This window comes from Patiria miniata, unplaced genomic scaffold (assembly GCF_015706575.1).
Source record: "Patiria miniata isolate m_02_andy unplaced genomic scaffold, ASM1570657v1 HiC_scaffold_29, whole genome shotgun sequence".
NCBI classification, from domain to species: domain Eukaryota; kingdom Metazoa; phylum Echinodermata; class Asteroidea; order Valvatida; family Asterinidae; genus Patiria; species Patiria miniata.
In genome coordinates, this window is record NW_024037068.1 from 17,985,165 (window position 1) to 18,011,604 (window position 26,440).

At 42.1% G+C, this 26,440-nt stretch overlaps 1 protein-coding gene across 1 annotated transcript in view; it reads right to left on the bottom strand.

Moving 5' to 3' along the window:
- LOC119735234 (protein sel-1 homolog 3-like) overlaps window positions 1–25,722 on the bottom strand; it is a 41,001-nt gene extending 15,279 nt beyond the window's left edge. The window contains exons 1-10 of the mRNA XM_038208940.1: window positions 25,529–25,722; window positions 21,706–22,368; window positions 18,558–18,684; window positions 14,921–15,045; window positions 12,997–13,112; window positions 7,345–7,530; window positions 5,200–5,338; window positions 3,291–3,514; window positions 1,625–1,762; window positions 258–375 (exon numbers count right to left, since the gene is read on the bottom strand). Of these exons, the coding sequence (XP_038064868.1) occupies window positions 258–375; window positions 1,625–1,762; window positions 3,291–3,514; window positions 5,200–5,338; window positions 7,345–7,530; window positions 12,997–13,112; window positions 14,921–15,045; window positions 18,558–18,684; window positions 21,706–21,925 (1,393 nt within the window). The 5' untranslated portion in view covers window positions 21,926–22,368; window positions 25,529–25,722. The remainder of the gene's footprint in view (window positions 1–257; window positions 376–1,624; window positions 1,763–3,290; window positions 3,515–5,199; window positions 5,339–7,344; window positions 7,531–12,996; window positions 13,113–14,920; window positions 15,046–18,557; window positions 18,685–21,705; window positions 22,369–25,528) is intronic.
- Window positions 25,723–26,440: the final 718 nt, after the last annotated feature.

Here is a 26,440-nt window from a genome sequence, read left to right on the forward strand (position 1 = left end):
CACACCAGGAGCCACGATTTTACCGGATGCTTTAGACTGTCCTTCCTCAACAATGCAGTAAAGTATTTTGTGATAATTTGATCATTTCGTTTTGTGATATTTGCAAATGTAGTATCTTCCCCTTAAATGTCCTATTTTAAAATATTCTATTTTAAAAAGCGTCAGTATTTAAAGTATGTAAACCCCACTTTGTGTCTGGTATCTTAATCATCCTAGTTTTTACTCTTCATAACCCTATTTGAATTTGTCAGACTTACTGTACGAGAAGTCATAATCTTTGGATGCCGCGTTCAGCCCTTGGTAATGATGATTGGCCAATGCAAGCATGGCTAACCGGTTCCCTGCCTGTGCGGCAACCAGCCAATATAGATATGCCTATAGGGAGAGAGAAATATAGATTAATAGTTGACATCAACTACACGGTGCCACAAAAAAAAGTTGTTTGGGTCAAGATATGATTAGAATTAAGTGTCGGCATTTAAAGTACGCAAACCCCCATTTTGAGTCCAGTATCTTATCTGTCCTAGTCTTCTGTACTTCACAACCCTTCAAGTTTTGCAAAACACCTTTTGCCCATAGAGTTAGCACTCACACTTCAAATTCCTTTAAGGTAATCTTCTATGGAGGATGGATACCACTTCAAATTAGTAACTTCTCGGGCAATGAAAAAGAAAGGACTTGAATGTAGTTTACGGGGAATTAAAAAAAATGAAAACCAGGCTACATGCGAAATATGACGCTCGCGAAAGTTGCAGTTTACACCGTAAATCTATAAGCTCAGTGTAGTCATTGTATCTTGCTGTACAGGGTGAGTAAAAAAAAAATAAAACCCAAATGTCGGGACCATTGTTTCAGTGAATTCTGCATGTAGCACTTTCAATAACTGGGATATAAAAGCCCAATTCATTAGCTCTCTTTTGGTACAAGAAACATTCAAATCACTCATGTACTTTTCAAGTTACGGAGTTTTAAACACAACCACCGTTTTAAAGTTCTGTCCACGGATCACAAAAACGGTGTGCGTTCTTTCAGCAAAACAAAAACAATTCACACACATCGTTATGTGATTTGTTTTCGTTTTGCTGAAAGAACACTGAACTTTTTTGTGATCCGTGGACAGATCCTTAAAACGGCGGTTGTGTTTAAAACTCCGTAACTTGAAAAGTACATAAGTGATTTCAATGATTCTTGTACTAAAAGAAAGCTTATGAGTTGGGCTTTTATCTCCTAGATTTTGAAAATGCTACATGCAGAACTTCACTAAAACAATGGTCCCGACATTTGGGTTTCATTTTTTGTATACTCACCCTGTATTGATGCAGTATCATCGTGCAAACTTTTGTAAACCATCTGAACAGCAACTTCCGAAATTTGAATTTTTGGGGTTGGGTTTCTTTCATGGGTACCTGGGTACCCGTGGTTTTATTTTTCAACAGGTACCTGGTTCCCGTCAAAGGCACACCCCCAGTAACTGACGGGTTGACTGACTCACTGCGTACAAATAATGCCCCGAGCTGAGAGTTTCAGCTCCAACTTGCCCACACAAGACTGGTCTGGTTATCATGATAATTTTTGTTTTTGCAAATTCTGTCATAAAATTGGTCACAATTTCATCAATTCTGACCTCATTCTGGTCTGCATCGACGTTGATTCCTCCGGCGTACAACGTGCCCAGCATGTAGGAGGATTTGTGGTTACCATAGCAACTAGCCTGGCGGAGGACGGGGAGGATGACTGGAATTGTTGACAAACCACCAGCAGCCTAGAAACGAGACCAAATAAAACAGATGGAAAGAGTAGTACATTTAGGGTTGATCACCCAAAGTTACCCAGTGTAGAACGCCATGGTCCAGTGATTACGGTGTTTGACTGCCAGGAACATGGTGTTTGTGCCCTTGGGCAAGACACTTAACTACAATTGCCTCTCTCCACCCAGGAGTATTAATGGGTACCTGTGAGGGTCGAGGACCGATTGAGTGCTGATATCGGCTGCCGCGTGGTCCCATGGCCTGATGAACAGGGTAATAATTGTAAAGCGCTTTGAGATCGTTGATACGATGGAAAGCGCTATATAAGCACAATTATTATTATTATTATTATTTTGAATGAGACATGGGAAACAAAATTCTACAATAACAGTAAGTGTAAGACTTTAATCTTTGCATGGTGGAGGCTAGACTGAGAGACAGTTTGCGGGTACACCATGTGGAATCAATCTCTTTTATAAGAGTGATGGTTCTGAGAAGAACTGGTGAGTGTGAGCTCGATGTTTTGACCAGGGTGCTCTGGTCCTCCTCAGGAGAGAGAAATTCGAATCCAATTTTCTTTCCCTCTCCTGAGGACGACCAGAGCATCCTGGTCGAAACATCCAGCTCACACTCACCGGTTCTTCTCAGAACCATCACTCTTATAAAAGAGATTGATTCCACATGGTGTACCCGCAAACCCGCTCTCAACAGTAAACGTACTTTGTAAATGTTCGCATAGTTTTGGTTATATGCACATGCTTGCAAGTACCATTGTGTTTCGAACGGAATTTTGAAACCTTGGCTTCATCTCTGGTTTCAGTTTCAAGAGATTTGAGGCCCCTGATATAGGAGATCCGGTCCATATTTTAATTAACAAACATCAAATCCTATAACAGGTGGCAAAGGTTAGGCTGTTTCATAGAGCTATATCAAATTACTAGAGCGCTAACTCCTCATTCTTGCGCGCGGAGACGCTTTGCAGCCGCTCTGGGCGCAGACATTTTGAATTTATGTGCGTGTTTGTAGAACACAATCAAAATAGATGGATTGAATTTTAAAAGTGTACTCTACATGCAAGGCGCAAGTAGAATATACGCAAATAACTTAAGCGCGTCACAACGGTTCAAAAAACGTCACTGCGAAAAGCATCTGCAGCGGAGGGACGCGCACACGTTGCGCTGTTTGCGTAGAGCAAAATGAAATGCTCATTTGCTGATCGTGCGTTTCGGTTTTGGGCGTATCGGCTTCGATGACGCACCGGTATGGAATACAAACGCAGATATGCAAATAGCCGTACAAAAGCCGTACAAAATTTCGAATTTTCCATAGGTTTGTGCACAAACATGGATGCGCCCATCAGGCATTACTTTGTACATCGAGTTAGCGCTCTAGTAATTTGATATAGCTCTATGGGTTGTTTCCATTTAGTTGGGCCATTAAAAACTTCTAAATGATTCTGATTCTGTGCTTTTAGTTTTCCTCAGTAGGCGACACATCACCATTGACTCTTCTTAACACTAGAGACCACTATCACCTACTCACCAGATACTGTAGGGCCTTCTCATGCAGCCTCCTACCAATGAACTCAAAACTCTCCTTATAGTACTTGCTTCGCCAGGCAGCAGTCTTGAGTGCAGACCATAGATGTCTGTAGCCCTTAGGAGGACGTCTCTCCCAGGGTTGGCATACCGGTGGATGAATGTCGGATGATGATGACGATTGGGATGAGGACGGAAGAAGTGATGACAGGGAATTGCTGCAGGAATCTTGAAGAAGCATAAAATATTTTTTTTAAAATCATTTAAGGCGTTTGTGATGAAATTTTATGGCATTTGTGAGGGAGATCGAACAATATTTCCACAATACAATTTATGCTTTAAAAGCTGTATGGACTCGGCGCAACCATTTCATTGACCCAACTGTACTAAAATTGTAGTACATTGTGTTTATTTACTGAAGAATTTCCTCAAACCATTGAGTGCTGTGGCGATATTGAGTGCTACAGGGAGTAATTTGATGGTGTAGTCCCGATGACAATCAACTCGGTGCAATCATGGTTATTGGTTCATGTACACTAAGAAGGCCCAGTAAACACAGTCGTTTCTCTACGGCTGTTGTGAATCCGTTTCGTAATTGGCTTGATTCTCCTCCTTGGAGCGAAAATAAGCCCAACTGTATTTGTAACTGGTGTGGTGACAATGCAGTGAACCATTTTCAGCTACTAATTTGTGAAAATGTTCTATAAAAGCATGTAAAATTGCTGTCTGTGATCGTGTGTGTTAAACATACGTGCAGTGCATCGTTAAAGCTATAGTCCATCATTTGCAGCTATCCGAAAAGTACCTACCGTAATTATTGTTGAAAAACATACTTGGTTGAAAGATAGTAAGGGGACTAAACTCCCTGTGAAATTATTCTTTCTGGCAAGCTGTCATTTTGAAGAAATCAACGAAAGAAGGCCTTTCCAACGGTGCATCTTAAGATGCACCGTAGGAAAATTTAAATAAGTAGTTCGTTTTGTTATTCGGCGAAGCGCGCAAGCGTTGGCACGACGCACACACGCGCGCAGTTGCAATAATTCGTCGTATCTGCAATCGGCTCAGTGAGAACGTGTCTCGGACGCTGAATTCAGGCCCAATTCAAAACATGATTCAGCAACTTTTGATTTGAAATCGAGATCCTAGAATGTTGTTTTTCTCGAAATATACAGCTGAAGCTGAGCTGAAACTTCATCAGGTTAGTTGTTCAGTACCCTTTTTTTTTTTAAATATTGAGCACTTTTGCTGCTTCAAACGAACAAAATGCACAAATTACAAATGATGGACTATATCTTTAAAGAATGTGCGTGAATCGTTGCTGTGAAAGTAAGCCTGACTTGGGTAGCCTTTAGTCAAGTCCCACGCGCCTATACCCGGACCATCCGGACACATAACGTACCCCGGATGCTGCCACGTAAAAAGACTAGCACGAGCGGTGAAGCCGCGAGGGACTTTACTATCTCGTGGAACTAATCACTTATTCATTTATTCACGTAATATAAATCAAGCAATATAAACCAATCATCCAACGGTGGTTTGCGGTTACCAGCAACAGCACGCGCGTGTGCTGTCTGGCGCCAGACGATGGCTGATTTACGTTAGTAATTCTGCATTTTCATTGGTCAATTCACAACGGGTAATGCATTATGCATGTCTACCAAATCGGTAGACAAATGTGAAGAAAAACATAAGCGTTCTCCAAGAGATGGTAAAGGCCCTCGCGCTTCGCCGCTCGTGCTAGTCTTTTTACGTGCCAGCATCCGGGGTGCGTCACGTGTCCGGGTAAGCGCGTGGGACTTGACTAAAGGCTAGACTTGGGGAGGAGGGGAGGTCGCATTTTGGCAGGGTTCAGGCAGGGCAGTTGCAGGCACTGAACCGTGACTAATGGGTACTTTGTACTTTGTGGCTCTTACTCTGTGGAATGAGCGACAGCCGTTGGCTCTGATACGTCTCGTATACAGTCAGCATTCTCTCCTGTAGCGCATCGCAGCTTGTGATGTAAGAACTGATCCTATCCATCAGGATAGGACTTGAAGAATTCAAATGTGGATCCTGTCGAAAAAAGGGCAGATTTTGAAATTTTAGAACCACAAAGGAACAGTTAACCATTAGCACACAGGTAAGTCATGTAAGTGTGGCAATGAAGTCATTTAAACCTCAAGCAATGCACTCCATTCAGCGTACAGTTTAATTCCCCGTGCTACATATATTTTTAAGTTTCATCCCCCAAAATACATTCCTTTTTTTTAAATTACAATTTTTCTAGTACTAAAAGTCGTTATTCACTTTTGAATAAGACATCAAACCCCCCTCCCCAAAGAAAAAAAATCAGCTCATGTTTATTATATAGTTATTACTTCACAAATTTCAAATTACTTGCAGCCCAACAATACAGGGTGTTTCAAAAAAAAGGAAACCCAACTTCAAAGAATGAGAATGGACAGACGATATGTTTACTGGCTATAAAACTGGTATCATCTGAAAACGTAATCTCTATGCTTTTTAATGATACAGTGTTTAGCTTTTCTGAGTCATGCATCACTGAGCATCATTGTCTTGAAAACTGGATGCAAAAATGCAGTTGGTTCACTTTCATAAAAAACACCACTGGGCACGGTGTGCCTATTGTTACGGAAATGTCTGTGAAATGGCTTGAATGTTAATCCTCGGGAAAATGGCACATTGTTTTTGGTCAAAACGAGAAATTCATGACAAACAATCAAATCCAGTTTTGAAACCAACGCGAATTGTTTTTTTTTGGTTTCTTTTTATGCACTCGTGTCTTCTTCTTGAATACTTATTCTCATGCACACCATGCCTATTGTGTTTGACATGAAAGTGAACCAACTGCAATTTTGCATCAAAATCTCATAACAGTGGCGCTCAGTGATGCATGACCCTGGAAATGTAAACAAGGTATCATTGAAAAGCATAGAGATTACGCTTTCAGATGATACCAGTTTTATAGCCAGTAAACATTTAGTCTGTCCATACTGGTTCTTCAAATTTGGGTTTCCTTTTTATTGAAACACCCTGTATTTCCGTACTCGAGGGGTAGGCTAGTTCCCGCCCCACAATCTGTATTGATAATGTGCAAACTAGGAGCCAGTCTGCTCACATGCCAGATCTGTTTGCGCCCAAATAAGAAGGGGAAAAAAAGAAGAAGAGTTTTGGGGGTTGGAATAGAACATACAATGAGAAAATATATTAAGTGAAACGAAATTTGATTTTGATGAAGAGCACAGGGAAAATGTTGGTTGATATATTCAGGGCCCAATTTCACGGCGCTGCTAAGCAAACGATTTTCTGCTAACAAAGCCTTCGTCTATTTCATGGAGACCGTAAGCATAAGCACAGCAAAAGGCACGCTTACTTCCGAGGAAAAATTTGCTCAACTTAGTGACGTAACAATAGAAATCTCCATGCACGCGCGACCGTTAGCACGTCCACGCAGTGAAAAGGTTAGCAAATGTTTCTGCTATGCTAATCACAACTTTTCTGCTAACTGTTAAAGGGAATATACATCATTTGCTTTTGCTGTAATTGTCAGAAATGGATGGGATTGGAAATATATAGCAAATATAGTCACACTGACTTTTTTGAGGTTTTGGGTTTGAAAATGCTATAAAAACCAAGAAAAACAATCATTTTCCTGTAGTCTGGTTCCCTGACTCCATATAAGAAGAAACAGAGCAGTTTACATACATTGGGGAATTGTAAGGTCAGGGAACCAGTCTAACTGGCTTGTACCCGTTCACAGGTGTGTAATCGATTGCAAACAAGTGCAATGGTCAACTGGGGCCAGTATTTGAAAAAAAAGTCAGTTTTTTCCAACGCTGGTCGGCCGACCAGCGTTGGAAATTGATACAAAAATACCACTTTTCTTGAAAATGACAGTATACCAGGTGCCATGATTTTACAGGATGCTTTAGACTGTCATTCACTAACAGTCCAGCAAGGTATTTCAAAATGATTTGGTAGTTTTATTTTTTGATGTTTGCAAATGTTGTATTTTCCCTTCAAGCAGCGCCGTGAAATTGGGCCCTGATCTCTCTCACCTTTTTAGCCACTGTAGTCCTCCACAGCCAGGTATCCGCTATGAATCCCCGGAATGCCTTAGAGACACTACTCCCTCCCAGATAGATAAGCCCCTCCCCCTCCTCATACCGCACAGGCTTGGGGAACATACTGCCGCTCACGACCACGTTTGTCAAGTTGTGTCCACTGCTCACTGATAAGGTCCACTGAAATGAAAACAAGAGGCCATTGAAGAAGGCTTCAAGACAGTACTAATTTTTCTGATAATAATAACACCGGAGTCTTACATGTATATAGGGCACGTATCTACCAACAATTAGGTACTCAAGGTGCTAATTAATATCTAACACCAATCTTATCTACTCTCAGACTATCGATGGCAGTGTTGTAGGACTCGAGTCCAGGACTCGGACTCGAGTCACATTTTTCGTGACTCGGACTCAACTCGATTCACATTGAAAAATGACTCGGACTCGGACTCGACCATGATGATTCGGACTCGAGCTTGGTGACTTGTGACTTGAGTCACGTATTTTCATCAAAAGAAAAAACATAACGTTACGTATTTGTGCGACGAACGTAGTACTCTATTTTACTCTATTGAAACACGTCACTGCGGAAAATCGTATCCAGGGGCCACCACGCACGCCTACCCGACGACCACCAGGGCCCGGTGTCATGCCAAAATGTGTACAACAACATGTACAGTGTACACACATTAAGGTAAACTACATCCACTGGGATTTACTTAATAGACAGAATGGATGATTGAAAAATAATTTTAAACAATTGATTAGTTTGGTGAACAACAAGTGACTCGTGACTCGGACTCGAGGCTTGTGACTCGAGACTCGGACTCGAGGCTTGTGACTCGAGGCTCGGACTCGGACTCGACATTGCTGACTCGACTACAACACTGTCGGGTGGTTACAATGTTAAATCCACTTCAAACCCAATTTCTAAGAATTTTTGATCTTGTTTTGATAAGACCATTTGATGTCGAGGTTAGTTTAAGACAGAAATGAGCCCCCAATTCAAACGTGTGAAAATATACCATGTCAACCATGTAACCGGTAGTTGTCAATAAACATGTACAGTGTATGAAGGATCCGCCAAATTAAATCACATTGTGGTCCAGTTTATGCTGGAAGACGTGTAAACACGATCAGGCAATGTACATTCACAGGCATGACAGGGGCGGGTGATGGGTTCAATCGTCAAGCTTTGCCCGAGTCTCCGGCAGTGGACGTGTATTCACGTCACTGGTTCCCATTGCTTTTTTACACGCCGTGCGTTCAACTTGAATTTGGTCATTGTACACGGCCTGTCATCGTAGCAAATATCGCTCCATGGCAGGGCCTCGTAGTGTAGCAAAATATGAAGTTATGGTGAGAAGTACATGTATATATGGGTCACTCCATGAAGTTGGGTACACAATCAATGCAGTGGTCCAGTGAAAACAAAGTGCTGTTATTTTTTTTTGGACAAATTAATCACATTTTTTATCGATCCCGATTTATTGAGGATGAATGGGCGAACAAGAAAAAAATTTTTTTTGGGACCGCCAATTGGTCGAAACCCAAACTACGTCACCAAAATATCATGGTATCCATGTTTATTTTAAGAATATTTTGTGACTTGAAACATACTCGGTCTTCAATGTACGATTCTGTGTTCCCAAGAGTATATTTTAAATAATGTTTTGCCAATAAAGTTGAACCAATAGACCGTTTACGATTCCCTGATTGTTATTTATTCCATGCGTCTTGCATTTCTGAAGTATCGATCACGGAAGTCTCAGCGCCCATCGTAACATTTCGTGTCAGCAATGTTGCGAGGTGAAACCGAAATTTACCGACATATTGTAAAATGTCAGAGTCATTTAGAAGACCCAAATAACGATTTCCACGAGAAACAGTAGCATTCCATTCGTATCCAACCAGAAATCATGAAAAAAACTACACGATTTTTAAAAAACAACCGTGGTTACTCACTGGTAGTTGACTTCGCATCCACTAAAAAACGATACGATGTGATAATTAAATGCGATCGCGCGTGCGCCCTCTATAGATTTTCTGGATGAACGTCTTGCGATCAAAGTACCCGGATGCAACCCTTGCTTTGTTGCAAGAAGAAACCCGCGTGCTTTCGGCAACTTTTCCATCGTGGGTGCCAATAGTTTTGGTGTCATTTTTTTACGGTGTGATGTCAGTTACGAGGTATACCACATTCGGGGAGGACACACAAGGGTTAGATTACAGATTTACCAACACGGTGCCTGGTAATCCCGAAGAACTACTCCCTGTGTATGCTGAAACATGAATAACATCTCAAACAATTGTTGCAGTATAGTTGACACGCTAAAACCTGCACTTTAGCTACGGAATGGATACGAAACAAAATGGTAACCGCGTGACGACGTGATATTCCATTTCCGTGATTTGGCATAAAACATGCTCATGCACTGTCAAACGGCCTCCAAATTACTAGATATGCCACCTGAAGTACAAGTAGACATCGATGATTAAGATGGTTGTACTTAAGTTTACTTACGATCCGGAAGAAAAGTGAAATTTTCCGTTCATTTCGGAGAGCTCCCCTCGCGATCTTGAACACGTTAAATTTCCGATCGTGTTTAATGTTTGAACGACGCGATTTCTTCTACATGCCCAGCGTACATTCGATGGTCCCCGTATCCCGAGTGCGATTCCGTTACCGAGCGCGCGCGATGCATCGATTATGATAATGAGTAGACTGGATCACGTTTGTAAACACATGTGCATTTCAAACGATAATAGGGAGTCGGGAACTAGCGCAGCTTTTATGGCGGGTACCAGTTCAAGCTGGTTCCCGATTCCCTTTTACAGTTCAAAATGCACATGTATGTGTTTACAAACGTGACTCATTATCATAATCGTGCATCGCGCGCGCTCGGTAACGGAATCGCACACGGGATACGGGGACCATTGAATGTACACTGGGCATGTAGAAGAAATCGCGTCGTTCAAACATTAAACACGATCGGAAATTTAACGTGTTCAAGATCGCGAGGGGAGCTCTCCGAAATGAACGGAAAATTTCACTTTTCTTCCGGATCGTAAGTAAACTTAAGTACAACCATCTTAATCATCGATGTCTACTTGTACTTCAGGTGGCATATCTAGTAATTTGGAGGCCGTTTTGAAGGTGAAATCTGATGTTTTTTGTTGGAAAATGTTGGTTTGGGACAGTGACAGGATGATGTTGTCCAGGTCGCGGTATTAGCTTGGACCCCACTATCGCCAGACCATGTCCAAAATGTTAAAAAAGGCGATAAGTTGGGTCCAAGTTACTCGGACTAGAAGAGGCTAAGCTTTCACAAATGACGCTAAATGTGTCCCGAAACCCTAACTGAAATTGCACATCGTAATGGAAATATCACGACGTGGTTTCCATGCGACGGTGTGGTACGATTATGTGTTTTGGCCTGTGCTTTTGCCTGCGTTGGATGGTCAACGTCTGACCTATTAAAAATGGGGTCCTTTTCATTTATCTGTTTGAAGTTTTTTTGAAGGGGGTTCGAAAGTTGGTGATTTTTACTGAAGTTAGTCTAAAATAAGAGGGGAAGTGTCAACATTGATTGGTCACAGGCCAGGATACCGCCAGACCATTCCATTCTCATAATGGGGGTGGAGCATCATGTGATTTTCTTTTTCTGGTTTGAATTAAGATATTTCAACATTTTTTTCAAACAAAAGAAACAAAACACATAAGAATGAATAGTACAAAACTAAAAAAAAAATCTTCCCCTAAGAAATAAATTCATAATTTGCATTGATTTAGGCTTCAGCATGTTCAGTAAATTCATCCATTTGGGAATGGTTAATCCAAGGAACAATGCATCCGACAACACTGTTATGTAATGGGTACTAGAGGGTGGGAATGGAGTGGGGAAGGGGAGGGTAGAGTGGGGAAGGGGGGGTGGGGTTGGGGAGGGTAGGGACGGGATACGGGAAGGATGGGGACGGCAAAAATGGTTTAGGCATCACATCTTGAGATGTAATCAGAACGTTCGATAATTTGGCATCCATGTTACATGTGAAACCCAACCCTGTCCAATATGTTATGGGTACTAGAAGGGTGGGAATGGAGTGGGGGAGGGTGGGGTGGGGTAGAGGAGGGTAGGGACGGGATACAGGAAGGATGGGGACCGCAAAATAGTTTAGGCATCACATCTTGAGATGTAATCGGAACGTTCAATAATTTGGCATCCATGTTACATGTGAAACCCAACCCTGTCCAATATGGGAGTCTCAAAGCTAAACACACTCACATCTTCAGCTGATGTTTCAAATTTGTTCATTTTTAACAAATATAAATGAAGTTTTACTCATTTTTTATCAAGTTTAAAGCTTATTACCTTATAATCCATATATCAGTTTCACTTGTAACAGGACACCAATATTTTGGTGTCATTGTTACACGTGAAACCACAAAATTATTTTGCATGGATACTGTCTTGTGTAAAAGAAATGGTAACATGGCAAAATAAGTTGAACGTGTGGGTTTGCTTCCTTGTGTTTTACACGTTTGGTGTAGACAAACATTTTTGGAACAGACAATACAAGAAAAAATATGTATGAAGGGCCAAATTTATATAATTTGCCCATTTCATGTGAGTGAACAACAGCTGATTTCAATAATCTCATAACGATTAGCCAAAAAATGTATGAATTTAATTAATGTACTTATCAAGCCCTTTTAAATACATTCTATACTTGGAGCATATCAATTCTATAAAATAACAATGGGAAAGGTGATTCCTCATGTTTGGTGTCCATGTTACATGTGAAACTTGCTTTGCATCTGTTAATAAACAACACTGTTAAAAATAAAACGTTTGACAAGATGTCTCAAAATGGTTTATTATTTTAGACACTACATATATGTCAGCACCTAAAAAAGTTATTTTAGTGCTCTTCACATTATTTTGAAAAACTCACCCTCATGTCACACATTCTGTACCCAACTTTGTGGAATTACCCATATGTATCATACAAATATTGTACAAATGACTCTCAAGTGTCAGTATTTGTGGTGTTTGACTTAATTTTAAAATTTAGTTGATTGATATATAAAAAAATTAGTAACCTTTATCGTATGTATTGATATTTGGCAACATAAAAGGGAGCTTATATTTAGTCTGGCACAATACAGAATGCTGGTAATTTGTCATGTTTGACAAATTGTAGTGTACTGCACATTCTATTAATTTAGTATTAGATTATTTGGGATTTTTTTTGAATATCTTAAAATGTTTCGGAATTTTTTTTTTTTTCGATAGCTGACTCGCTGATATTGACAGATTTTAAAGATACAAATTTTGTCTAATATGCCTAATTGAACCTCCCAAATGATGCGTGTCAAGTGATTTTCCACAAAAGTATGGCACTTGACAAACAATAAAAACCACACAAGACAAACAATTACTATTACATCATGGACCTTTTTTGCCATCTATTTGAGATGCCTCAAATTTTTCAGATATTCCATGTGGTAAAATTTGTTATTTACAATTTGAAAGAAGCCTGAAGAAAGGCAATTGCACGAGGGCTTGCATCCCGGTAATTGGAGGATGCAGAGGAAACCTGGGGTGAATAGATTCACACAAACACCAAGGATGTCATACTGACCTTGCTCCCATCTTGTTTGTAGACTACACGCACCCATTGCTTCAATGGGATCCGATAGTTGCTTAGCATTCCAAATGCCTGACCATTCTCAAGCACCACCTGTACGTGTATTAAGCCTGCAAAAAACAGTGTGTGTTTCATGAATAACATCTGTTCCGGTAGCAATATGTGACCTGTTCTGTCAACATCAGGCTTTTCTGGGCATAAGGTCGAAAATGAGATTTTTGCATATTGTTAAAATATGTACATTTTCCTTTTAATAGGTGGTTTAATTTTTGAAACCTGTATTTCCTGGGCAAAGTTATGCTATTTTGAAGTTCATTGTGTCGAAAAGTAGAAAACGGAGAAAATGGCCATGAACGTCACAAAACAGACATCTCTTTAATTGATATACCTAAACAAATCATCAAAAATACTATATTTAGAGTTCAAATTAGAGTTTCAAACTTTTATAATATATTTTAGACATGTTCAGGATTACAAATATGCAAACATTTGAAAATCGAAAAAAAAATCACCCCCAGAGCGTTTTTTGGCCCTATCGTAATTTCAACCTCTGCCCAGCAGAAGCGTCTGCTTTTGACAGAACAGGTCACATATAAGCAAAAAATGTTGCACCCTGACGCCACTGTTTTCTTCATTATATCATCTCAGTGAAGGTCAGTTATTGCAAAAATGATGATAAGACATGAATCTGGGACTGAGAAACATTTCCAATTTTGTTAGGAAATACTTAGAAATTTTGTTTGACTCTCCATAGACTTTGTACACAACCGCTGAAGTGGCGTCAGGTTGCAACATTTTATTTCAATATAAAAACAGATTTGAGAAAAAAAAATAAATAAGGAACGGTTGATATGTTTGTCAGGTTTTTTAGGTTCAGTGTCCATCCTTTACAGTAGACTGATTGAAATGGACTAAAAAATCATTGGTATTACAGACCAATACGGGCACGTTATCATTTCTATCACGAAGGCCCCCTTCAATGGCGAAAGCATTGTGCTAGCTATTGTTCAGATAATCGGTTGGGGCAGTTTGTACAATAGTGTGTACAGCGGTTTCTCCATTGAAGGGGGCCTCGTGAGTGAACATTGATCATGTGCCTGGATTCGTCTGTACAAATATAGTTTGAAAAAGCTGGAGCAACATAGATGCTTTGAAACGAACTAAGCATCTATGGGTGAATGCAAATATTGAACTTAAAGGTATAGTCCATCATTTGTAATTTGTGCATTTTGTTCGTTTGAAGCAACAAACATGCTCAAGATCTAAAGTAGGGTATTGAACAACTAACCTGATGAAGTTTTAGCTCAGCTTCAGCTGTATATCCATGATATTCCGAGAAAAACAGCATTCTAGGGTCTTGATTTCAAATCAAAAGTTGCTGAATCATGTTTTGAATTGGGCCTGAATTCAGCGTCCGAGACACGTTCTCAATGAGCCGCTTGCAGCTACGCGATGTCGCGCACTGATCCGACGAATTACATCATGTCGATGTCACGCACTGATCCGACGAATTATAGCAACCGCACAAGCGTGCGTCGTGCCAATGCTTGCGCGCGCTTAGCTGCAAAACAAAACGAACTACTAATTTCAATTTCCTACGGTGCGTCTTAAGAAGCACCGTTGGAAAGGCCTTCTTTTGTTGATTTCTTCAAAATGACAGCTTTCCAGAAAGAATAATTTCACAGGGAGTTTAGTCCTCTTACTATCTTTCAACCAAGTATGTTTTTTTCAACAAGAATTACGCCAGTTACTTTTTGGATAGCTGCAAATGATGGACTCCAGCTTTAATATGTTTCACCTACATGTAAATACCCTCCATATTAAAAGGCAATGATTCCTTTTATCACTGTGAAAATGTCAGTCAAAACTATCAACAAAAATAAACATTTCTGATATACATGTATGAACAACAACTTACCTTTTCTGGTGAGGAAGAGTAAAGGTGTGATGTAATTATTATTTGTCTGGCTTTTACGATGCATGATGCTACACAGATCAGAGCGGCAGTACTCAAGAAGATAGACCATCGTGGATATCGTGAATCTGAAAATGTATTATTCAATGAAAGCATGGAGTCTGTGAAAGAACAGTAGAACCGACAACAATTCAAGCAAAAACCGACCCGAAATGACCCGAAACCGAACCGACTCGAAAACCCCCCCAATATCTGGCTTGGGCAACTGTGTCCACTTTTTGTGCCTGAACTTACCCGCATCGCTTAAAAATCGTCGTCTCTCAGTAATTGAATTGTACCATATCGGTGAAGACTCATGTACATACATGTACATGTGACCTACATGTACTGGTGGGACTACATGTTATATATGGTACTCTGCGTGATAGACCGCAAACCAAATGCACAATCGTGTGGTTGGATGACGTTGATCGCACCAGGCACTCTGCAAAAATATCGCACAGCATGAATTTCCGAACTGTTTTGGTTTTTTTTTTTACTTTTTAGTTCGGTTTATTTCGGGTTTTTCACAAGATGGCTTAATAAACCGAACCGACCCGACCCGAAAATTGCAAATGCAAAACCGAAACTGACCCGACCTGACTGAAATGATGAAAAAACGACCCAACCCGACCCAAAGTCGGTTTCGGGATGGGTCGGTTTAGGTTTCGGATCGGGTTTGCACAACATGTAGACATGTGAAACCACAAAATTACAGACAGACCACAACTGGCAGCAGGCAGTAACATAGTCAGAACATTATTCTCTCCAAACCTTTTACAAAATTTGCCTAAAGGTATTTCCCAGAAACACAGTTGTAAACAAGTCAAATTTTAGCAAGTCAAGTCAAGTCCCAAGTCATTTTTTTCCAAGTCAAGTCAAGTCTCAAGTCAATTGTCACAAGTCAAGTCAAGTCCCAAGTCAATTTTTTTCAAGTCAACTCAAGTCTCGAGTCATTTAAAAAAAATATTAGATGCACATACTACGTACAGAAACCAGTTTATGTGTTTGAAAATGGAGCCAGAGTAGAGATTGGAATGGGGTTTATCAAAGCGTGCATCATTTAAGAAGATTAAAAAAAATCACACTTTTTCAAACATCTTCTTTCAAAAACCTTATTTGTATCTAAAGAGTCTAAAAAACGCATTTTGATACATTTCAAACTTGTTCCATCATGTTGGTGGATTGGGGGTAGCAGCCATTTTTATGTCGTTTAAACCGTAGTTGGGTCATTCTATAAATTTGGGGTCCACTTTTTTTCCCGTCCCTGTTACATCTGACATCTATGATTGTATAATTCTGATGCACTCCTTAATGCAGTCATCCTCCAAGAGTGATTGAATAGCAAACTACCTACCCAACAAATAAACAATCATTTGAAGTCATTCTTAATGATGCTTGAATGGCAAATGACAAAGTACCAAGGTAACATGGACGGGAAAAATGTCACACTTTGGACCCCAAATTTATAGAATGACCCAGTTGCATTTAGCACGCTTACGGTAAACCACTCAATGTGTACCTGTAGCCTATGGTCTCTACATGTACATGTACATGTATATGGAATGACCCCTCTATAACAACGGATGGTACTCAGACTACGCACGGCACAAACTTCACCATAAGGCCAAAAAAAAAAAAGTTGGTCTCTGGTCAGCGCGCGCGTTGATTTTAATCATGCGCGTCAATCTTTTTTTTTCCAAAATGTTCCGCGGTAGCTCCAACAGCGCCCTCTATTGACGCACCTCCTCAATTTTTTTACCAAAGAGCACCAAGGAATGGGAAATTGCACCACGGCAAATGATCGAGAGCACCAAGGTAAATTATGAAGGACACCAATGTACATGAAGACACCAAAAAAGCAAAATAGCACCCCACCTTGTCTGTACAATCCAAGCTTGAAGAAAAAAAAAAAAAGCAAAAAAAAAAAAAAAAGCCGCGTCGCCGCATCAATTCCGGAACTTTGGTCTGACCAGAGACCGAGTATTTTTTTTTTTTTGGCCTAACACACGCATGGTGCTAGTCATGTACATGACATGTGGCAGGCTCAGGATGCCCAGCTATCGCGTGCTGGTTGCTAATTCGCTATGTATTTCTGCATTCTTTTCAACCGACTATTAGTCAGGTGGCATATGGTCGGAATCGTGACCGACTGGTCCAAAGCAACAAACTTGGCAGATATTTTCTTATAGCCCTAAAGAAGATATTTAGAAGGGGTGACACCTGAAATTCTTTTGGGAAGGGTGCCTAATTTGCATAAATCGTTAATCCCTGCCGTGTAATATATTTATTCCCATATTTGGGTATATTTTTATTTTTTTATTTTTTGAAAAGTGTATTTTGTGATTCTACTTGCATATTCTTACTTCAATAACATTTTGTAAAACATATAAGTGACTGAATAATTAGGAGGACATAGTAAAGAACCACAATTGCTACTATTTTACCCTAAAGTTACGCGCATTTACCTTTTCCTCAGATATCATCAACTAGTCTCGCCAAACGTGGGTATTGATGAGCTTCAAATTAACAAAGTTACTTACTGGCATAGTTACCCTAACAAAAATAAGTGGGAAATTAAGTGAAAATTGATAACATCTTGATGCTTAGCCCAAAAGACCAAAAAAGGGGAGAAAATGTAGTGTCCGTAAATTGGGCTAGTACGGGAAGGGTAACGTGGGAACTTAAACAAGTTCAAAAAAATCCCCCTAAATAAGAGATTATTGTTGTTTACAATAATTTTGTCTACGCCAAAACGTTTTCTCAACAATAATTAGGGGAATTTCCTTGAACTTGTTCCAGTGTTCCATGTTAGGCAACCATTCACCTACTTGTTAGCCTAATTTATGGACACCTCGTTTTTCCCCAGTTTTTGTTTTCTGGGCTTAATATCACAATGTTATCATAGTTCACATGATTTTGCATAAGGTTTCAATAGGGTAGCTGTACCAGTAAGCTACTTGGTGAATTTGAAGTTCATCAATGCTAATGTTTGGCAAGACTAATTGATGATATCTGGAGACAAGGTAAATGCGCGCAATTTTAGGTCATAATAGTAGCCATTTTGGATCGTTACTATGTCCTCATAATTATTCAGACACTTATATGCTTTGGAAAATGTTATTTAAGTAAAATATGTAAGTAGAATCCCCAAAATATACTTTTCAAAAAAATAAAAAAAATGGAAATATACCCAAATATGGGAATAAATATATTACACGTCAGGGATTAACGATTTATGCAAATTAGGCACCCTTCCCAAAAGAATTTCAGGTGTCACCCCTTCTAAATATCTTCTCTAGGTCTATAAGAATATATCTGCCAAGTTTGGTGCTTTGGACCAGTCGGTCACGATCTTGACGAAAATTAGATCTAAGCCACCTGACTATATGCGAGTGCGCACGAACGCCCAGAGGTTTGTGTTTTTTTTTTATCTTTAAGAAACGTGTTAATGTCAGCAAGTCAAATTTATTCGAGTCAAGTCAAGTCTCAAGTCATTTTTCCCCAAGTCAAGTCAAGTCTCAAGTCAAAAAAATAGCGACTCGAGTCCGACTCGAGTCCAAGTCAGCGACTTGAGTCAACAACACTGAAAAACACTCACTGAGGGTTGAACCTGTGTCTCTGCTGCTGGTTGATCAAGCCGATGTCTTGGAATGGAGGCAAGTCCTTGGTAATCCCTGAATTAGCATCGGAGAAAGCCACTGGAAAATCCACCAGTTGTACATTCTCTGCAAATAAACAAATTAAACAACAAACAAATAAACAAACAAACAAATCAAGAACTTTTCAATATCGTACTTTAAATTTTCCGAGTTGACTTTTTCTTGAAATACCAAAACGTATTGTTAGCAAGACAAGTTAGGCTGGGCCTTTTCTCAAGCCACGGATGTCAGCCATGTCAGCTTTGGATTCATCTTAAACCCTACACCATGTGTAGGCCTGCAATTTTTAAACCAAAGGCACACTACATTTGTTTTTTGTATTTGGGCATTTCCACACTAATGGGCCAATTAGATAAGTTTATGGATGTTGCGTATAAAGGGTAAAAGATGAGCTAGTATTTTCTTCAGTTTTTTCCTATACCTTGCTAAGTTGAAAGTGACTAGGACAAGACAAGACAAAAGATGACACCTTGTTTTGTTTGACAAAATAACAGGCATCTTTTTTGTGTGATACGTATGTAACGTGGACAGACACACTGCTACGAAAAGGGTGCTTAGGACAAATTCAGTTTCTAATAGGCACTCCCAGTGACATTATTAAGCCATTTTACATTGTTATCAAGCAAAAATATAACAGTTTTCACACTGGCTTCAAATTTACGATGTGATTAGGGTTACGTACGAACAGGGACAGACATTTTGTGACAAATGACCAGTCTGTTCGTACGTATAAATCCTGATTATGAAATATCAAATAATTCAACACACTGACTCTGAGTTTTCTAGGTTTTGACTGATAGCATTCCTCCAGGGTACATCTTCTTATATAAGTCAACATTAGGGGATCATTAAACTTTATGCTTACTTTGTGACTTTATCTAAAATGTCTGTTCTTTGTTACGTGCGTCGTGCGTAACACTTTTTAAAACAATATCCCCTATATTTTCTAAAATACAAAACCAGTTATCATTTGCAGGTGAGGATATTTGTTTGAAGCTTGCAATGTTTACGGCAAAAATTGAGAGACCAAGATCGCATTTTATCATCAAAACTTAACCCTAACCCACCCCACTCCTCCAAATCCTCCTGGCGGTTTTGGAGGATTCTAGAGGATTGAGGATGAATGGTGATTGAATCAAATGAGGGTTCTGGAGGATTGAGGATGAATGGTGATTGAAGCACATGAGGATTTTGGAGGATTGAGGATGAATGGTGATTGAAGCACAAGAGGATTTTGGAGGATTGAGGATGAATGCATTTTGAGGCAGGACTGTCTGATGATTTTGAAGGATTTGGCATTGGTTATCCTTCATTTAAACACGAGTGCAAAGTTTTGGGATGAGGAGGATTTTGGAGGATTGAGGATGAATGCATTTTGAGGCAGGACTGTCTGACAATTTTGAAAAATTTAGGCGGAGTTGCAAAATTTTGGAGGATTTTGGAGGATTGAGGATGGTTGTAAGCAACAAGGGCCTAGGGGGTAAGAAAGGTCTTCTCAAATGTCACACTTTTGATCCCATTAGCGTGGAATTGCCCACTTGTGCTCTTGAGTAAGGTATTTTACCTTACTTGCTTCATCCCAACAAGTTGAGCAAAGAAATTGAAGGGGATTTAAAAGTTAAACAAAGCCATTAACAAAATGGGGAACTGCCAACATAGGGCTAGATAGCTGAGTTGGGACAGCACCAGAACAACAATCTGGGGGTCGCAAGTTCACACCTCCCCAGGCAGTCAATATCTCTACTTGGTACTTGTAGCATCTTCTTCTAAATTCTCCGCAGGGGCGTTTTAAAGCTATAGTCCATCATTTGCAGCCATCCGAAAAGTAACTGGCGTAATTATTGTTGAAAAACACACTTGGTTGAAAGATAGTAAGGGAACTAAACTCCCTGTGAAATTATTCTTTCTGGGAAGCTGTCATTTTGAAGAAATCAACGAAAGAAGGCATTTCCAACGGTGATTCTTAAGAAGCACCGTAGGAAAATTTAAATTAGCAGTTCGTTTTGTTATTCGGCGCAGCGCGCGCAAGCATTGGAACGACGCACACGCGCGCGCGTTGTTATAATTCGTCGGATCAGTGCGCGACGCCGCGTATAGCTGCAATTCAAAGCAATTCAAAACATGATTCAGTAACTTTTGATTTGAAATTGAGATCCTAGAATGCTGCTTTTCTCGGAATGTACAGCTGAAGCTTAGCTGAAACTTCATCAGGTTAGTTGCTCAGTATCCTTCATTAGATTTTGAACACTTTTGTTGCTTCAAACGAACAAAATGCACTAATTACAAATGATGGACTATACCTTTAACAGGAGGCCAGAAACACCAGGGCAAACCCCTTCTCTTAGCGATAAATGTTACTGGGTTCTTGTATGCATTGCATTACACAACACAGGGGACCTAGAAAGCTTTACGTCCCATCCGAAGGATGAAGCAATACTGGTTAAGTGCCTTGCTTAAGGGCAAAAGTGTCCAGACCCGGGCTGGAACCCACATTCTGCTGCCTCTGAAACACCAGAGCATGAGTCCAGTGCGTTGCACTTAACTGCTAGGCCATGACACTCCATATCTCTGTTTTTGAAACTTGAAAACAATTTTTAAAAAACAACAAAAATAAATAAAACAAATTCAAAAGTGGGGGCCAGAAATGCTTTGGTGATTAGGCCACAAAAAAAAATAGTCGGTCTCTGGTCAACGCGCGCATCGATTTTAATCATGCGCGTCAACCTTTTGTTCCCTTCAAATTGTCCGCGGTAGCTACAACAGCGCCCTCTATTGCCGCACCTCCTCAAATTTGTGTACCAAGGAGTGGGGAAATTGCGCCAAAGCAAATGATGGAGGGCACAAAGGCAAATTATTACCAATGTATATGAGAACACAAAAAAGCAAAAAATAGTACCCACCTTGTCTGTACAATCCAAGCTTGAAAAAAAAAAAGCCCACCCCAAAAAACCTGCGTCGCCGCATCAATTCCGGAACTTTGGTCTGACCAGAGACCGACTATCTTTTTTTTTTGGCCTTAAGATTAATTTTTCCGTACAAAGTCAGCAAATGTGCCCGAAAAATTAACGTTTCTGATGGCCAAATTACCTTTTTCGACTTCACACCTGAGTACTTTTCCCTCGTTGAAATACTTGAGTTTTATCCAGGCATCCCAGGACAAGCACATATTGGCCTCATAATTCCTCCTTTGCCGTTGATAAACTGGAAGGACTTTCACTGGATACACACCCTTGACATGAGCCTTCTCATAACAATTCAAATTGTTCCAATGGACGCAGCTCAGGATCTGTCGTTTGCTGAGATCCATACTTTCAGCTCCAGACCGATCACGTTGAAAGCAAGTGGTTGCAAGTTATCCGGTCGGTACGTCAGCCATTCGGGCAACGTCAGCTGCACGTAGGCTCTGCGCGTGCCGCTCGCGTAACGACTGCACGTCCAATCGTGGTGGAAAACCCTCAGCGGGCTTTCCGGGATGTCGTCCGATTGGAGGAAAATCTGAACAGCAATGAGATCACCATCGCTGCAGGAGTACTCGATGTGAGCAAGGTGTTTACCGCCGTCGAACACTTCGATGGGGTTCACGATGCGGACGAAGGAGCTGAGATGGGGTTTGGCGGGGTCGATGACCACGGAGAGAGTGCTTTGGGCTTGTCTCAAGGCATCGTTGTGTATCCTGGTGTGTTCATGGGGAAGGAAGTGGGGTTTGGCAGCATGCGGATTGTGATGCTCCAAGAACGCTTTGGCTAGATGCTGATATACATGTAGGAAATAAGTCATTTAACGAAACGAAAGAGCGGGAGAGAGAGAAACAAAAGTCATTTACAGACTGTTATAATGGAATCAGTTTGCTTCACTTTCTCCACTATGGTCAATCAGGACTTAACGTTATACATGCACCGGTCATGCCAGTCACTTAATACAACAGACATACATGTACGTGTACATGTAGTACATTTTCATCAATCTAAATGAGGAAAGATTCCCATATCTGGCCATCAGTAAGTTTTCCCTTAAATGATTTATCAGCCATCAGAAAGAGATAGGCCTAATATTTCCTAAAAAGTCCAAATTAGCAAGGACAAATTTTGAATTATTACTGAGAAAACACTTAGCAATTTTCAGACCAGTCCCCTCCCATAGCATAGGGTTTGTGCACAGGGTCACAAGTGATGGCCAGATATGGGAATCTTTCCCTAAATGACTTGAATCTGGAACTGAGAAAAATTTCCAAAATTGTTACTTTGGTCTAGGCCTACTTCACTTCATGTGTAGTTTGAAATTCTTCTTGACTCTCCATAGTCTTTCCATCATGTCCATGTGGTTTTGTACACAACCAACGAAGTCATTGGAAGTGGCGTCTATTCATTCTTTCCAATGATTTTTATGAAACTTTTGGTACAACTATAGAATGCAGGGCCACTTTACTCTACATCCGCGCCTCCGTACGGCTGCATGGAGGCGTGGAACCGCAGTCGACCTACCTCTGAAAATCGATCGTGGAGTCGTACGTGGAGCCGCAGAGAATTGCGCCCTCTATCGGTGCGCGTCTCTGCGACTCCGCGACTCCACCACTGAGAGACAGTGCCCCGTCGCCCTCCCCCCCCCCTTCCTAATTTGCGCGCCCAATTAAAGCGACTCTGCGACTCCGTGACTCCGCGCCTCCGCGACTCCAGACAGTGCCCCATCGCCCTCCCCCCCCCCTTCCTAATTGGCCCGCCCAATTAAAGTGACTCTGCGACTCCCCGACTCCGCGCCTCCGCGACTCCAGACAGTGCCCCGTCGCCCTCCCCCCCCCTTCCTAATTGGCCCGCCCAATTAAAGTGACTCTGCGACTCCCCGACTCCGCGACTCCAGACAGTGCCCCGTCGCCCTCCCCCCCCCCCTTCCTAATTGGCCCGCCCAATTAAAGTGACTCTGCGACTCCCCGACTCCGCGCCTCCGCGACTCCAGACAGTGCCCCGTCGCCCTCCCCCCCCCTTCCTAATTGGCCCGCCCAATTAAAGTGACTCTGCGACTCCCCGACTCCGCGCCTCCGCGACTCCAGACAGTGCCCTGTCGCCCTCCTCCCTTCCTAACCTCTGAAAATCGATCGTGGAGTCGTACGTGGAGCCGCAGAGAATTGCGCCCTCTATCGGTGCGCGTCTCTGCGACTCCGCGCCTCCGCGACTCCAGACAGTGCCCCGTCGCCCTCCCCCCCTTCCTAATTGGCCCGCCCAATTAAAGTGACTCTGCGACTCCCCGACTCCGCGCCTCCGCGACTCGCCCTCCCCCCCCCCTCCTAATTGGCCCGCCCAATTAAAGTGACTCTGCGACTCCCCGACTCCGCGCCTCCGCGACTCCAGACAGTGCCCCGTCGCCCTCTCCCCCCCCCCTTCCTAATTGGCCCGCCCAATTAAAGTGACTCTGCGACTCCCCGACTCCGCGCCTCCGCGACTCCAGACAGTGCCCCCGTCGACCTCCCCCCCCCCTTCCTAATTGGCCCGCCCAATTAAGTGACTCTGCGACTCCCCGACTCCGCGCCTCCGCGACTCCAGACAGTGCCCTGTCGCCCTCCTCCCTTCCTAACCTCTGAAAATCGATCGTGGAGTCGTACGTGGAGCCGCAGAGAATTGCGCCCTCTATCGGTGCGCGTCTCTGCGACTCCGCGCCTCCGCGACTCCAGACAGTGCCCCGTCGCCCTCCCCCCCCCTTCCTAATTGGCCCGCCCAATTAAAGTGACTCTGCGACTCCCCGACTCCGCGCCTCCGCGACTCGCCCTCCCCCCCCTTCCTAATTGGCCCGCCCAATTAAAGTGACTCTGCGACTCCCCGACTCCGCGCCTCCGCGACTCCAGACAGTGCCCCGTCGCCCTCCCCCCCCCCCTTCCTAATTGGCCCGCCCAATTAAAGTGACTCTGCGACTCCCCGACTCCCGCGCCTCCGCGACTCCAGACAGTGCCCTGTCGCCCTCCTCCATTCCTAACCTCTGAAAATCGATCGTGGAGTCGTACGTGGAGCCGCAGAGAATTGCGCCCTCTATCGGTGCGCGTCTCTGCGACTCCGCGACTCCACGCCTCCACCACTGAGAGACAGTGCCCCGTCGCCCTCCCCCCCCTTCCTAATTTGCGCGCCCAATTAAAGCGACTCTGCGACTCCGCGCCTCCGCGACTCCAGACAGTGCCCCCGTCGCCCTCCCCCCCCTTCCTAATTGGCCCGCCCAATTAAAGTGACTCTGCGACTCCCTGACTCCGCGCCTCCGCGACTCCAGACAGTGCCCTGTCGCCCTCTCCCCTTCCTAATTGGCCCGCCCATTTAAAATGGATATGGATGCTTCGTTCTCAAAAAGATTCCGACGAGAATTGCGCCCTCTATCGGTGCGCGTCTCTGCGACTCCGCGACTCCGCGCCTCCGCCACTGCGGCCACTCCAGTGCCCCGCGTCTCCGCGATTCTGCGACTCCAACTCCGCGCCTCCGCCGCTCCAGACAGTGCCCCCAACACATTTACAAGCACGTCGTCCCTTCCGATCCTTCATGAGAAGCTTTGAAGACAAGTGCAGTGCATTCCTTCGCTGTACTTAGCACTTTTTTGCAGGTTTGCATATCTATTACTCCTATTCCATCCACGCCTCCAGGCAAAATAAAAAACCTTGCTTCGGCGTGGCCCTGCATTCTATAGTTGCTCCAAACTTTTAAAGTTCTATACATTTCTGTACCTTTGAAGTGCATAGACCTACACAACACAGTTTAACCTAATTAACCTCAGTGAAAATGCAATGCAATAATTGCAAGTCAATCTGTCCGGAAAGTGGACAACCAAAGTCTACCGGACCGCCATACAAAATTCAAGATAACTGCAATGAACAACAGTTTTCGTTTCATGGACAATATAATCCGCTTAGTTATGACTATGAGGTAATTTATTCTAGTCTTACCTTGTTATCAAGAAATGTTGATATTGAGAGAAATAATGCGCAGAAAACGAATGGATACTCCGCACTCGCCATGATCGTGTACGTGTGCCCAAGAAAGTTTTCTCAATTGGACGTGTAGCTCGTGACGAGCTCTCTCGGTAGTACTCCATACGCACAGTTCATCAACCAACTACATGTATCACCAAATGCAAGTTAACACATATGCAATGAACAAACAAATCAAGGCAGGCCGCAGATGAAACTAGATACGTATACGACCAATAATATTGTAAAATCCGAACATAATTTAAATCCAAAACGACATAATTAATAGGTACATTATACAAATAAAAGTGAAGGGTCTTTCATCAAGATTGTTCCATGATAAAATTCAAAAGTGTGTCGCACGGAAAAGGATATATTTTTAACCATGGATAGCTCCATGATTTAACATTATTTTTGACTTCATCATGCCTATAAAAAAATTCGCATGTCTATACCTCCTTTTTTATCATTTCAAAATTCCACTTCATGAAAGCTAGTTCACACATTGTTGTGTGTGATTAATAAACACTTTTCTCTATCTCACCATGGACTCGATATTTATGCAGATTATTGATTTTCTGTATAATGCAGCGATTTGTTGCAACAGCCGGTGTGGAAGATTAAATAAATAAACCCACGGCTGTTTCAATTAGATCTAGAAGAATGAAAGGAAACGACAAATACACAAATACAGATACATATACTGCATGCCGCGACATGTAATTGCTACCTGTTACTTGAATACAAGACAAACATCAGATGGTGAAAGTGTCCATCAGAACGAATGCGGCACCGAAAACCCGAACTTGAACTGATAAAGAGGCGTGGCATTTCAACGTGTGGGTGCGGGGGCATCGGCGTACTATAGCTGGGGGGGGGGGGGGGGGG